Source organism: Acanthochromis polyacanthus, chromosome 19, assembly GCF_021347895.1.
Source record: "Acanthochromis polyacanthus isolate Apoly-LR-REF ecotype Palm Island chromosome 19, KAUST_Apoly_ChrSc, whole genome shotgun sequence".
NCBI lineage: Eukaryota > Metazoa > Chordata > Actinopteri > Pomacentridae > Acanthochromis > Acanthochromis polyacanthus.
In genome coordinates this window covers 31,475,602-31,491,072 of record NC_067131.1, presented here as the reverse complement: position 1 = coordinate 31,491,072, position 15,471 = coordinate 31,475,602, and the positions used below count along the sequence as shown (strand labels likewise).

Sequence of the window (15,471 nt, the reverse complement as noted above, 5' to 3'; positions counted from 1 at the left end):
AGATGCAGTAGTTTTCAAAGGTCATAAAGTTTGATTCAATGAATTGTCAGCCTGTGGATCTTGTAGCGATAACACCCGTCTACATGGGACCTAAAAGCACCATAAGGAGGTCAGATCTGGACGAGATGCTCCCACAGACAAGATAAAGTCTTTAAACAGAGTCTCTGACATGTGAAACTTTTATTATATTTATGAAAATGCAACAAAAACAACAAAAGAAATCCACATTATGTCTGGTGGTTTTAGTTCTGGAGCTGATTTGATGTGGACAGAATAAAGATCTGACACATGAGAGTCTAAACATCATATTTCCTCCAGTTCTCTAATGTTCAATCCTGAAGTACCTTTAATGCCATTTGAAACCTCTAAGGTTCAAATATCTCACAGTTTACTACTAAACATTCACAGCATTTTGTAGCTGAATAACAGTAAAACAAAGAAACTGGTTTACTGCAGACTGTCATAAAGTGATTTTTGTTGTTGATTAAATATCACAGCTTTAGCTTCAGGAAGAAAATTCCAATAATTCCTTAAAAGTTTCTATTAAAAGTTTTATTTTTAAAAAATCCCCCAAATTCAGCAAGAACATTTTTGTAAATATTTTCCAAAAATGAGTAAAAATCTTGAAAAAAAACAACCCTAAAGATATCTAAAGTGATTCCATATATATCAGTAAAACTTCTATTTACTTTAAGAACATTCACAGATTATATATGTATTATATATTCGGTGGATGTTCTTAAACTTTTTTCCAACACTTGTTTTCCACCAAAAAATGTTCAAAAATTTCCCAAAAATGGAAAAATGAGGGCTGCATAGTGGAGTAGTGGTTAGCACTTTGGCCTTGCAGCAAGAAGATCCCCGGTTCAAATCCCGGCCTGGGATCTTTCTGCATGGAGTTTGCATGTTCTCCCTGTGCATGCGTGGGTTTTCTCCGGGTACTCCGGCTTCCTCCCACAGTCCACAAACATGCTGAGGTTAATTGGTTACTCTAAATTGTCCGTAGGTGTGAATGTGAGTGTGATTGTGTGTCTGTATATGTAGCCCTGTGACAGACTGGTGACCTGTCCAGGGTGTCCCCTGCCTTCACCCGAGTCAGCTGGGATAGACTCCAGCACCCCCCATGACCCTAGTGAGGATAAAGCGGTGTACAGAGGATGGATGGATGGATGGATGGATGATGGATGGATGATGGATGTTAAAACGTGGACATCAGAAGTTTCTCTGTGAAAATAGATGTTTTTTTTCCACATTTTCAAACTTTAAAACGGGCCAATCTGGACGACACGAGGGTTAAACTGTATTTCACCGGTTTCATTTCTGTCGTAGAATTAAGTATTTATTTACTTGTTGTTGTTGTTTTCATCCTCATGATCTCAGTGGTTTTAGTAACATCTTGTTCTGCTGTAGTTTTGAAAATCAAAAGAAAAACAGTCGTCTTTTTAAAAGCAGTTTAAACTTTATTGATAAAACTAAAACTTTTATTTGAACTTACAGTGCTTTAATAATGACAGCAGTGTGAATTATGTGCAAACTGGACATCGAATAAAATGTAGAATCAAAAATATAAAAAGGAGTAAAAAGTAAAGCTGTGGATCAGCAGCTCCTTGTTTACTGTAAATTCAACTCATGTTCAGTGAATTAAATATAATTATTTACATCTTAATGTTCATATTCAGGCTTCAGCAGCATGAGGAGAGTCCAGTCTCATTTATTCTGTTGTTTTCTAAGCACTCAGATCAGCTTTTAACAGGAGGCGCCCCCTGCTGGCCGGGCGGCAGAGTGCAGCTTCTTATGTGAACTCTACTTCCACAACATGAGGACAGTTTACATCACAGGAAGCAAAGCTGTGAGACGGTCATGTTTTGGGTTTTTTGTATCTCTGTAAATTGGTCCAAGTCTGAGTCACGTGACTGATGATGGTTGTCATGTGACCAACAGAGGAGGTGCAGCTCAGCACGGTTCTGTTGGTTCTGTCGGTTCTGTCGGTTCTGTTGGTTCTGTAGGTTCTGTTGGTTCTGTCGGTTCTGTCGGTTCTGTTGGTTCTTGAGGGGTTTTCAGTCGCTGTTTATTCATTTTCAGTGTCTGTTTAATTTCACTGTAAGTCTCTGTTTTTATCTTTTTCAGTTTCTGTTTTCGACCGTGGTTTACGGCCAGTTTGCAGATGTTTGCAGATGTTTCTATATCCTGTTTAATGTGGTTTTGAGACGCTCATTTTCATGTTTTCTTTCACTAAATGAATTCTCAGTTGCTCTTTTCAGACATTTTCAGTCACAGTTTCATTGAAACTTCCCGTCATTGTTTTTAGCTCTTTTCAGATGCTGTTTAACGTCTTTTTAAGTCGCTGTTTTTGATTTGAGAGGCTCGTTTGATGTTTTTCTGTCACTGTTTCATTTTAATTTCCAGTTTTCCTTTGTTTTCAGTTGTTTCTAGGTGTTTTTTAGTCAGACTTTGAGTCACTGTTTTCAGTTGACCTTTAGTTTTGCTTTCAATCACTGTAATATTTCATTTTCAGTTGTTTTTCAGTAGCTCTTTGAAGCCCTTTTAAGTTGCTGTTTATCTTGGTTTAGAGACGCTTGTTTTGATGTTTTCCTTCACTGTCTAAATTCATCTTCAGCTGTTCTTCACTTTGATTTTCAGTCGCTATTTTATGTTTTCTTAGCTGCTGTTTTCAAGTTTATTTTGCTCATTTTGACATTTTCCTTCACTGTTTATTTCATTTCCAGCTGCTTACTTTTAGTTACTCTTTAATTTTCAGTTCTTTTTTAGCTGCTGCCACATGAACCTCTAAACAAACATCTCTCAGTTTTACAGCCTTTTTATGACGGTAGCACCCAAACCTGAGTGTGTTTTTGAAGAATCGGACATTAATTCACATTTCATAGCAGTGTAAGAGCAGAAATCTTGATCTAACTCTCTGCTTCTTGGTTTCACAGCGATGCTTCAGACCTTCTTGGCTTCTGATTCAGAGATGATGTACTCTGGAGACGCCCTTTTGAAGAACTCATACCAGGACCCGTCGTAGATACAAACCCCGGGGTGTCCCAGCAGGTGAGCAGCCAGAGCTACCTGACAGGCCGTCACACCTGAACCACAGGTCGCCCACAGAGGCTTCTGGAGGTCCACGCCTGCCTCCTGGAACACCTCAGACAGACGCTCAGCTCCATGCAGCTTCCCACTGTCGTCCAGGAAACTGGTGAACGGCATGTTGATGGTTCCAGGGAAATGTCCAGGTAGGACGTCTGGAGGACAGACAGCAGGACGGGGTTAACATCACATCTGATCAGTCTGATTCTTTATCAACTATGAATACCTTCAGAGTTCCAGGCCTTTGAAGGTTCATAACGGACTCCCACAGTGAAGCACGGAGGTGGAAGTGTCATGTAAGGGGCTTCATGAGTGCAAAAAGTGTTGGCGAGACGACATTTCTAAGAACAAAACTGACCTGATTTTTAACCACAGTGACTCAAAATGAGTCCAGAAGGACCCGATGTTGCTCAGAATAACTTAAAATGTCCCACAATGGCTGAGAATTTGCCCAGATGAGCTCCAAGATTTTATCACAGTAGAGTCCACATTAAGTCTGTTCCTTCTGGTATCGTTTCACTGCATTTATATCATATTTATAGCTCAAAATCTCATTCCATCTGGTCTTTCCTGATCTGCCTTCCACTGTTGCCCAAAAAAAACAACACAAACATATTCAAAACTCACATTCCAGCAGCTTATTTTCCCACAGCAAACATGCAGTCAGTGATTATTCCATGTGTTAAACCGCAGATCCAAACAGGATCCAGGCTGGAAGGAAATGACTCTGAGGAATGTACAGATTTAGGGATTATTTCCTCTGGATCTGCACCCAGATAAGATGTAAAAACTGCAAAACATCAAGAAACGCGACCTGGTCCCTCTGTTCTGCTTTACTTTGTCATTTCTGTAGAACTTCACTTAAAACGTCTCTTCAGTAAAAGTCAGTCCACTTTAGAACTTTAACCCTCCTGTTGTCTTCATTTACAGCCACCAAAAAATATTGCTTCCTTGTCTGAAAAAAATCCAAAAAATCTGCAAAAAATTCCACAAATTTCTGAAAATTTGCAAAACTGTCAAGAAGAAAATTCCAATAATTCCTTAAAAGTTTTATTGAAAAAAATCCCCCAAATTTCGCAAGAAAATTCTTGTAAATTTTTTCAAAAAATGAGTAAAAATCTTCCAAAAAAATCCTAAAAATATCTAAAATTATACCATATTCATCAATAAAACTTCTGATATTTTCCTTAAGAACATTCACATAAAATTAACCAAAATCCCGAAAAATTTGCTGGATTTTGGTTGATTTTTATGTGAATGTTCTTCAAGAAACATTGTTTTAACATTTCCTTTTTCCACAAAAAATGTTTAAAAAATTCCTAAAAATGTTGAAAATGTGGACATCAGAAATTTCACTGTGAAAATATAGGTTTTTTTCCACATTTTCAAACTTTTGATTTGACCCACAGGTTTAAAAAGAAGTTCTTCTAACTTGAGAGAAAAACTTCTTCCCTCTGGTTCCAGCTGATTCTCCAGAACTACCTCCATGCTTCACTCTGGTTTTTGCTCAAACACTCATTTTGTGACTGCAGTGAACGTGAACATCTGTGTTCTGCTGTAAACAGCCGACAGGACGATTATATAACCAGAGCTCTGGGTCGTTTCAGGACAAACTCCACCGCTTCCTCCCAACCTCATCACAGTCAGCTGATCTCCAGCAACTTCACTAATGACCAGAGCTCCACCTTCACACTGGAAATATTTCCAGAGTTCCACAGAGGTGGGTCCAGATTTATCACTTTTTAATGGATTTTTTCCATCCTTTCTGAGCCTCAGAACTTCATCAGTCCAGCAGATAGAACCAGGACATTTAGGAGGAGAAACATCTGAGTTCTGGGAAAAACTGACACTAGATCAGTTTAAATCCATCCAGGTGTCACAGACTGAGCAATAAATCTGGTTTTAGTTCCAAAATGAGACACAAAACAAGACAAAAAAACAGACACAAAATTAGACGACGACATGAAAGTTCCACAAAAACATGAGAAACGACAAGAAGATGCAAAAATATCACAAAAACTTCAGGGTCACGTCACAGAGACCAATCACCATGAAAAGACGCAAAAAATTACCACATGAAGCTGCAACGTCACCGCAAAAAGATGCAAACTCACAACAAAGACTCAAAGTCCCCACAAAAAGATGGACAATCCCCAGTGATGTCAGGGATTGTTTAATTTGTTCTATTATGAATTCATTGACATTATTTAGTAAGAATCTGTTTCACTTTGAGTCTTTTAACTTAAACTGAATGCTGGAACCAGGAAAAGAGGAAACTTTAAAGTTGTCTGATACAGACTGCTTCCTTCAGAACATCTGTAGAACCTTCTGACTCTCACCGTCTCTGAACTCCGGCTCGGTTCCTCGGTACCGGCCTTCAAACCTGGTGTCCACCACCTGGACCCGCTTGGTTCTGATGTTCTCCAGAATCTCCTCGTAGGTCTTCACCCAGGACCGGTTCAGAGTCGCCCTGAAGTCGGTGCGCTCCGGCCGGCTGGACTCTGCAGTGAGCGGGCCGCCGTCAGCCATCCAGCCCCGCATCCCTCCGTCCAGAACCGACACCGAGCTGTGGCCGAACACCCGGAACATCCACCACACCCGGGGCGCGCTGAACGAGCCGAAGTCGCTGCAGTCGTACACGACGACGTGCGTGTCGTTGCTGACTCCGAGCTCTCCGACGTACCGGGAGAAGCTGCTGGGTTCCGGTAACATCTGGTCCAGTCCGGAGTTCTGGTCGCTGCAGGCGTCGATGTCGAAGAACGACGCACCGGGAATGTGCCGCTGCGCAAACTCCGCCGTGGGGTCCCGGTTCATGTGCGGCAGGTGGTACGAAGCGTCCAGAACCCGCAGCTTCGGACCGACCTGGTTGGTTCTGACGGCGTTTATGAGCCACTGAGTGGAGACCACAGCTCTGGTCTGAGCCGCCATGATGGAGGTCTGATAGTGCGCACCGAGTCTGGAAACGTTTTATAAATATCTGCTGGTATCCGCTCCTCCTCCAGACCCAGAAACTGGACTTAGATTAGAGCGCACTTCTTCAGAACCGGACTTTAACGTGAAATCAGACAGTTCTAATAAACAATCAGAGGATCAGAACTCATGGAGATGCGTAAAATGCGCTTTTCCGTTGACTTTTACGCACAGTTTACAGTAAAACAGAACCTTTTAATCTGCTTTTATTTCTTATTTTAATCTTTGTTTTTAACTGGAAAGCACTTTGGTCACCATGACTGTTGTAAAGTGCTCTATAAATAAAATTTTTGATTGAATGATTTTTTTTTTTCAGCTGGAGGTTCTGCTTCTCTGACTCTTTAAAAACCCAGAAACTCTTTTATTGGCCTCAAGCCAACATTCAGACTAATCGGATGGAATTTGATCGTTTTGGGACACTTTGAACTCCTGATGGACACAACTTTGGATTAACCCTGGATGAAATATGAGTCAGTCTGCACTATTTGGAGCTCATCTGAGCAACTTCTAAGTCATTCTGGACATTTTGAGTTATTTTCTACAATTTTAGGTCATTCTGGACTATTTTTGAGTCATTGTGAGCAAATATCCACTCAATTTTATTCTTAGAAATGTCATCTCACCAACATTTTTGCCCTCATGCAGCCCCAGATCATCATACCTCCACCTCTGTGCTTCACTGTCAGGACCATGCATCCTCTGTGGTAGTCCTGGTCAGGTTCTATCAAACATCTGGACTCCATCTGAGCCCAACTCATTGATCTTCATCTGTGTGTTCATCTGTGAAGTCTCTCAGTCAGATGTTTCTCTGATGCATTTTTCCATGATGCAGACAGACCCAGTCTACAGGTCCAGATCTACATTCTTAAGTCATTTTAGACACAAATATAGAATAGAATAGAACACAAAGACACTAACAACCCAAAATGTAACGATACATACATAAATGAATTGCACTTTGGTTTATTGCACATGATAGTTTGCCAGCTGTCATTAAGTCAGTGTTTGATCTGCTGTTAGCTGGTTCTAGAGTCTGATACCAGCAGGAAGGAAGAAGCTAACGCTCCTTCATACACTCAGGGTGATCAGTCTGCCACTAAAGGAGATCCAGAGAACTCAGTGTGTCCTGCATGGGGTGGAAGACGCTGTCCAACAGTCCTTCCTCCCACCACCTGCACTGGGTCCAGGGGGCTCCCCAGGACAGAGCAGGTCTTCTTGATCAAGTTTCCTCCTATCAGCAGCTGAGATGCTGCTGCCCCAGCAGACCACTCCATAGAAGATGACTGATGCCACCAGAGTCATAAAATCCTTTAGGATCACCCCCTGCACCCCAAAGACCTCCATCTCCTCAGGAGACAGTCTGCTTTGACCCTCCCTGTAAAGTGGACTAGTGTGGTCTGACCAGTCCAGGTTATTGTTCAGGTGAACATCCAGGTACCTGTATGAGTCCTCTCTCTCCATGTCCATGTCCTGGATGTTCATAGATGTTAGGGGTGTGTGACTGAGTTGATCTGGAGACAATTCTGCTGGTACCAGTCCACAAAGTCCTGGTTCAGTTCTCTGTACTCCCGATCATCATCATCTGAGATGAGACCAGCGGTCGTAGAGTCATCAGAGAACTTCTGCAGATGACAGCTGGCTGATGGTCCATGAAGTCTGCAGTGAAAAGAAACGGAGCCAAGATCATTCCCTGTAGAGCCCCTGTGCTGCAGACCACCTTGTCAGACTCACAGTCCTGTGTCCTCACAAACTGTGGTCTGTGAGGTGGTCCAGAATCCAGAATGAGAGGTGGTGATCCACCCCTGTGACCTCCAGCTTGTCCCTCAGGAGAACCGGCTGAATCGTATTAAAAACACTGGAGAAATCAAAGAACATGGTTCTCACAGTGCTTGGAGGCTTCTCCAGGTGGGACAGAGCTCTGTCCAGGAGGAAGATGACAGCGTCCTCCACACTGATGCCAGGCTGGTAGCAGATCCATCAATGAGCTCACCAGAGGGCAGAGATGGTCGAGGACCAGCCTCTCCAGAGCCTTCATCAGATTAGACATCAGTGCCGCTGGCCTGTAGCTGCTGAGGTCTTTGGGATGTTTTGGGCTCTGGTACCATGCAGGACGTCTTCCACTGCTGTGGTTCTATCCCTTCAGGCTCATGATGAACATCTGCTCCATCCTGAACAGCTGGTCTGAGCAGGACTAGAGGAGAATGGAGCTGATGCATCCAGACCCGCAGCTTTCTTCATCTTCATCCTCCTGAACTGGTTCTTCACCCGGGTGGATGTGAAGGAAAGGCTGGAGGAAGGAGGCTGGGTGTTAGATGGTGTGGATGGTGGGGTGGACATTTGTCAGGAGAAGCAGTGGGAGGTGGTTGTGTGCTGAAGGTTGTGAAAGAAGACGTGTGGGTGGGGGAGTATCAGGAACCTGATCAAACCTATTGAAGAATAGATTCCAATCTTTGACCCACTTCTGGTCCCCCACAGCCTGGGAGTCGGTGTCTTGTGAGATAGTCTTCTGTCAACCCAGTCTCACATCAAATTGTGACATAGTCACATTTGTCCACAATGCAAAACGTTACAATCTCACAATTTGGCCCTGAAAATTGTGAGATGCTCACGTTTTTTCCCCCAATTCTTTTCTATGGGTCTGACGAAGGGTCACGTGACTGCTTGCTGCAGGCTTCTCAAAATGAAAACATGGCGGCTATTCCTTTTATTTTCCGTGGAAAATGCATTATTTTAAGATAGTTTGGACAGAAAAAAACATTTTGATGACATTTTTAGCGAGAAATATATATAACACTTTCACATTATCCATTCAGTTATTGGAAATGATCTGTGGTTTGGTTTGTTTTTACGCTGAATTTCACTTCACGGCATTAAATTGTGACAGTGTCACGTTTTGTATGTTATGCTGGTTGATTAGGACGCTGCCAAAAACGTTTGGTGTACGTTTTCAGACCACCAGGACGTAGAACGGCAAAATAGGAGCAAAAAAGACTGCTGTAAACTTGTACATTTTAACGCAGGGATCCATAGAGATGAACTCGTTTTTGAAGCAGCTTCAAGCAGACGTTTGACAAACTGTAATTTTCTGCATTTCCATGTTGCCTTTATTGTTCATTCAAAGAGTTTGCTGTTTGGTTGCAGCACAATTTCCTTGCAGTCATTGTATAAGTGGAAAAGAATATTCCATCACTGAAAAATCTTTGTTTTATTCATCATAACATCTCAGCATTTAGTCATCATTTTATCATTAATTTTCTTTGGTGCACCTCACTGTGCTGCGCTGACTGACTCTGAAAAGAACACTTTGCCCACACACACAAAACTTAGGTCTGTTTGTGTGAAACTTTATTCATTACCTTTTTTTGGCTACTTTATTGTGTCTTTAGCGTGTTTATGGTTCCTCATATATAAAGAGTCTGTATATTTTGTAATAATGAGGAGAGCAGTAATGATATTTTTCTCTGTAGATGTTGTGTTATTTGTTGTTGCTGTAGTTGTGCTGCTATGCTGGTGTGTCATTAACTCCCTGAAGTAGTTTCTAGTTGCTCCAGTCGTATTTTAAATCCCCCTGGGCTCATTGTTTTTACTGCAATATAAAGTTGTGTGCCTCTATGAAAACAGCACAACCATGGATAGAAGTATAGAGAACTGAAAAAATGCGCTTTGTTTTTTTTTGCCCCTCATTCCTTCTTCAGGGCCCCTGGAGGTCTGAAACGTGCATGAGCGTTCACATTAGCCTCTATATCTAGAACCTGTGCAGTTTGGTCCAAATTGGTGAAGGATTGTGTGAGATTTTGACCTTTTTAGCCCGTTTTGAAGCATTTGGACATTAAAGGGTTAACCGTAGAGTCAGAAACAGGGCCGTGCTCGGGCCCCTTTTGAGCTAACTCTCTGAAAAAAATATGCAAGGTCAGGGGGTGGTCTAGTAGGAGTGTGTCCGATTTGGTGTCACTAGACCCAAAAATGACCGAGCAGGAATGATTTTTACATGTTTGAAGGCCTCAGGCTTCATCACTACTAGCAGGCCTCACTGCTGAAAAAAGCAGGTTCCCGTGGGCCTAGACCCTTGAAAACAGATACAGTGCTTCATGTGACTGCTCTGAATAGTCCCACACAATATCAGACTTGAATTCCACTGGGAATGACTTTTATGATACTTGTTGCACAAAATGTCTCCTTCATTTGAAGTCTTCAGATTTAGTGACCCTTGACCCCATAAAAGGTGTTTTCACTGCAGACTTGCTCCCAGAGCATTCAGCACACCCTGTTCTATGACTTTATGCACTTTGGTGCACTTTGATTGATGTTCTCACACTGTTTCTCATTCATTTTAACAAAGGCCCCTGTTCCAGTGTCTTCTTTGCTCCTATTTTGCCGTTGTAAGTCCTGGTGGTCTGAAAACGTACACCAGTATTGGTTTAGGACCCAATATCAAGCATGTGCAGGTTGGTCCAAATTGGTCAAAGAATCTGTGAGATTTTGACCTTAATTGGCCTTTTGGACATTAAAGGGACACACAGTGTGTCCTCTGCTTGTCTTGAATCATAAATCAACGTCAGTAAATTTCTTGCTCCTTAATTAGAGATGTAAACGAGATGCCATATTCATTCAATATTCATCACGGTACTGGATGGTTTAAAAAACAAAACTTTATTGCACTATGTCAGTGAACAAAACAAACAATGAACACCGGACCATGATGTATGGATTGTACTTTATTTCATGGGGAAAAAGTATTTAATAGGCTGCATAAACACACCCACCAGGAAATTACGTCAATTTGTTCATTGTCTAATTAATCGAAATCCAAAATATTTTAAAAAACTGATGCTTTTGTCGGGAGCGAGTGATAACATCCAGATTTTCTCAAAAACGGGGAATATTGAAAACTTTAAAATTAAACTAAAAGAGCATTATGTAGCACAAAATTTTAGTTATTAATTTAGTGGGTTGCTTGGGAATAGAAATTTGTAAACTACAATAATTCATTAAATTAAATCTTAAACTTAAATGTAGTGACTGTAATGTCACTGTTTATGTGATTTATGTTATGGTTGGTTTCTGAGGTAGATTATTCTTTAATTATTACTGTTAGGTCATGGTATCTTTGAAGAAGAACAGTTTATTTTTATAATTCAAGATGGGAATATTATGTGTTGTATGCTTTTGGTTAGGACAGGTTTTGTATATGTATGTTATTTGTATTGTATATGTGTATTTTTGTACGGATTGTTTATGTATTTTGTAATTTGATTTGTATGTATTTTGTGTACATGTTGCTTTTTGGTGTTGTCACAAATGAAATTATGAAGACTCCAGGAAGAACAGCTGCTGCTTTGCAAAAGCTGACAGGGGATCTTAATAAAACAAACAAACAAACTTATGTAAAGTTCTTTATATATGTGTCTTTATTAGTTAAAAGACAGGGCATTGTAATTGTAAGATGTCATTGATTTACACCTGCATTTTGTGCTTCATGGCGCTAGGTGTGCTGTTTGCATGTTGGACATTGTTTTACACAGACACCACCGAAGAAGAAAGGTGCAGCAGGTGCTGTGTCGCTACCCGATCCGTCCCGGAAACCCGATTTGTACTGCGCATGTGTGAAAAGTACGTCACTTCCGCTACTCGTTTTTCCATGCATTTTACAGCATTTTAACCTTTAACCCGAAAAAAATCGAATTTTCTGTCAATTACTTAATGATTCAAGAATTATAGGGTTAAGCTAGTAGTAGGAACCTTTAGTAGTGAAACTGGGCGCCATCCTCCTCACTACAGCGATCTGCTTCTGTCAGAGGAATCACTCCGTTAAACTGCGGTCAGGTGAGCCGCTGGGCGTTGTGCGGCTATTCTGCGTAATACCATAATGTTATCACAGGCGCTGAGCAGCCAGGCTGACAGACGTCCGCTGAAAATACATGCTGTTATTCAGATTTTGACTTTCAATATCTGCAAATCCTGAGGCGGTGACAAAGATCTCTCACTATGGCCTTTTCAGGGGTCATCCCAGCTAGCACCTGCACAGTATCACCTGATTTTACTGTGAAATTTTAGAGAAAATTAATGTCAAAGTATGCAAGAGTTACATAAATGATTTAACAACTCAAAAAATTACACAATGCAACAATACAAAAATAAACACACGTTTTCGTTTTTGGCAGCGTCCTAATCAACCAACATAACATACAAAATGTGACACTGTCACAATTTAATGCCGTGAAGTGAAATTCAGCGTAAAAACAAACCAAACCACAGATCCAATAACTGAATGGATAATGTGAAAGTGTTATATATATTTCTCACTAAAAATGTCATCAAAATGTTTTTTTCTGTCCAAACTATCTTAAAATAATGCATTTTCCACGGAAAATAAAAGGAATACCCGCCATGTTTTCATTTTGAGAAGCCTGCAGCAAGCAGTCACGTGACCCTTCGTCAGACCAATACAAAAGAATTGGGGGAAAAAACGTGAGCATCTCACAATTTTCAGGGCCAAATTGTGAGATTGTAACGTTTTGCATTGTGGACAAACGTGACTATGTCACAATTTGATGTGAGACTGGGTCCTTCCAGACTCCACTGGTGTTTTTCTGCTGCGGCTGTTCCTCCATCTTCCTCCTGGACTGATTCTTCTCCTCCCAGATCATCCTCCTGAATTCCCTCTGCACAGTCTTCATCTGAAGGCTCTCTCTTTCTCTTTAAGGCGAGCCTTTATCTCCAGGTTAATCCATGGTTTATTGTTGGAGAATCATCGTGCTGTGCTGGTGGGTACGATGTTCTCCACTCAGAAGTTCATGTGGTCCATGATGCAGTAAGTCAAGCGGTCGATGTCCTCCTCATGAGGAACACAGAGTTCTTCCCACTCAGTAGTTTCAAAACAGTCTTTAGGGCTTCTTCAGTCTCATCAGACCATCTCAGGTTGTTTGTGTATGATGTTTGTACACGGACTGGAGATGAACCATGTCGTGATGTTCTTTCCCCAGAGGTGGCAGTGATGATGAGATGTTTGCCTCCTTGGTATTGGCCTCCAATAAGTCCAGTGTTTAATTGCCGCTGGTGTGGCAGGTGACATACGGAGTGAATGTAGGCAGAGTGGAGGACGTCATGGGCTGCTCCGGTGCCAGCAGATGGAGGAACATATGGATCTCTCACGATAACCTGCAAGAAGGTGGTATGACCGCATGCTAACCGCTAACAGCTCAACGTCCTTCCAGCTGGTTTGCTCCTTAACAGAAATGAGCCCAGAGTTGAACCACCTATCGTTCACAAACACTGCCAGCACACCTCCTTTCCTCTTTCTACTGTCCTGTCTGAGCACGTCAGCTGAAATGTGTCCAGCGTAGCGGTCGTGTCTGCAGCTAGCGATGTTAGCCAGGTCTTCTTTAACACCATGATGCTGCTCTCCCGGTATTATTTATTGGATCTTAGTACTTTATTCTTAAGTATTTTATGTGGCATTTGTTCTCTGTTCTTTTTACTGTCCTATTTTCTCCTGTATTTGTTGTTTTTAGATGGTGACGGTGCACTCTGAGCTTCTTGCACCTCTTTCCATTGTGGTTTTATACTGCAAATGGCAAATAAACTGAACTGAACAGCAGTTCCTCTCAGGCCGGGTCAGTGGCACTAACTCATCCATCTGCCTGGGGAGAGATCCTAAGTTCCCCATAATGATGGACGTGAGGACAGGACGATATCACCCCCGTCTGTTCCATCGTAGCTCTTGGGGTACGTCAGGTCTGGGGTATCATCGCTGTGTTACGGAGCGCCAGCACCTGATCTCTACTGTAAACCACAGGACTCCTCACGGGATCATCAAGATGGCAGCATGTCCCTTTTGTCTGCTCAGTGTTGGTCTGTTTTAAGTACTTTAATAGTTTTTAGTGCCTTTCTCATTCTTGAAAAAGGTTTTTATGTTCCTGTTTATTAACTTATTTTAAGTAATTCACAGTCTTTGGGGCCTTTTTAACCTGTTCTTTTTGTGAGCTGCACTGAGGATTCTGAACTGCTCCATGTGCTCTGAAGCCTGTCCTCTTGTTGGAGCTAACTACAGACCCATCTGTGGACTCATCTTCTGCTGCAGTGTGGTTTGCTTCTAGCTTGGACCCTCAGCATCTATTCAACTATACAGACTATTTTGGCTTGTGTTGTTGTTGTGTACTGAATCCATCCACCCTACGCTGTAGCCTATTGTATCATACTGAAGATTTCTTCATTCTTCTGAGACCTGCAGTTTGCTGCCACCTTCCCTGCCACACTGAGGCCTGTACTGGTTGCTGAAGCCTTCTTCAGTGTTCAGGGGCCTGTGCTGACTGCTGAAGCCTTTTCCACCATTCTGGAGCTTGAGCAGCTTGCGGATCTCTTCACTCTACACTGATAAGTGCTAAGAGTTGTGGAAAATTGCATTTCTTGTGACTTTGTTCAGTTTATTAATTGTTTGGGACTTGGGGGGGCAACGGCTGCTCCTGGCTGAGTGCATCAAACAATGTGTTCAACCTGTGACATTGCTCATGGATGCACCTGTGGTTTCGCTGCTTTACAACCTATGCAACCACCAATCCATCTGGCACAGGACATGAACGTATCATCTGACCTACCCAGAGACTTACCTCAACTTCAAAGCCTTCTAGCTTTGTATAATTATGTTGCATCCCGTGATAGATCTGGCATGGTTTCGTCATATCCATTGTCTGAATCATTTTGTAATGTTACAAGGCAGAGGTTGTTGATCATCTCATTATTACCATTATCTGGTAATGTGCAACCTAACCCTGGTCCACAGCTGCAGTGTATCCAGACACCATCTGATTTCAAATCCTTGTCTGGTCTTAAAATTGTTCATCTTAATGTGCGTAGCTTGTTATCTAAGATGGACATGGTTAAGATTTGGATTAAGTCAACAGATGCAGATATTGTTGTAATTTCTGAAAGCTGACCAAATCTATTACCAATAAAGATATTAACTTAAATGGATACAATGTTTATCGGACCGATAGGCCTTAGAAAGGTGGAGGTGTTGCTATTTATGTTAAATCTAGATTTGAAGCCTCATTAGTTCTATCTGAGTCCATTTGCAAACAACTGGAATTTTCGGCATTTAATGTGGAAATTGTTAAAGGCCTTTGTATAACTGTGGTTGGATGCTACAGGCCTCCATCTGCCTTCAAGGACGCATTACTGTCTTTAAAGCATCTTTTATCCAGACTAAGTTATATTGAACTTGTTTTAGCTGGTGATCTGAACTGGGACTGGCTTAAATCAGTTTCTGATGATTTTAAATCTTTCTGTGATTCTATTAATCTTACCCAGTTGGTCAATTTACCCATCCGGACAAACCTTAAAAGCCCTGAGGTGAGCCTTTTAAATTTGTACCTTTCTCCATTCAGGAAGTCCATAAAGCCCTTAAAACGGTAGACC

At 41.7% G+C, this 15,471-nt stretch overlaps 1 protein-coding gene across 1 annotated transcript; it reads right to left on the bottom strand.

Annotated features, from left to right (window-relative positions):
* Nucleotides 1-1,437: 1,437 nt before the first annotated feature.
* LOC110969275 (3-mercaptopyruvate sulfurtransferase-like) lies at nucleotides 1,438-6,051 on the bottom strand. The gene is made up of 2 exons (XM_051939855.1): nucleotides 5,427-6,051; nucleotides 1,438-3,242 (listed from the first exon to the last, which is right to left on the bottom strand). Exons 1-2 carry the CDS (start codon nucleotides 6,013-6,015, stop codon nucleotides 2,944-2,946), a joined length of 888 nt encoding a protein of 295 aa, XP_051795815.1. The 5' UTR covers nucleotides 6,016-6,051; the 3' UTR covers nucleotides 1,438-2,943.
* Between the last annotated feature and the right edge of the window lie 9,420 nt (nucleotides 6,052-15,471).

What these genes read in the sequence shown, in the direction of transcription:
- LOC110969275 (XM_051939855.1), bottom strand. Translation starts at nt 6,015, where the DNA reads ATGGCGGCTCAGACCAGAGCTGTGGTCTCCACTCAGTGGCTCATAAAC. An exon ending in CGAGCCGGAGTTCAGAGACG is followed by an intron (nt 3,243 to 5,426) that starts GTGAGAGTCAGA and finishes TCTGTCCTCCAG; the next exon opens with ACGTCCTACCTGGACATTTC.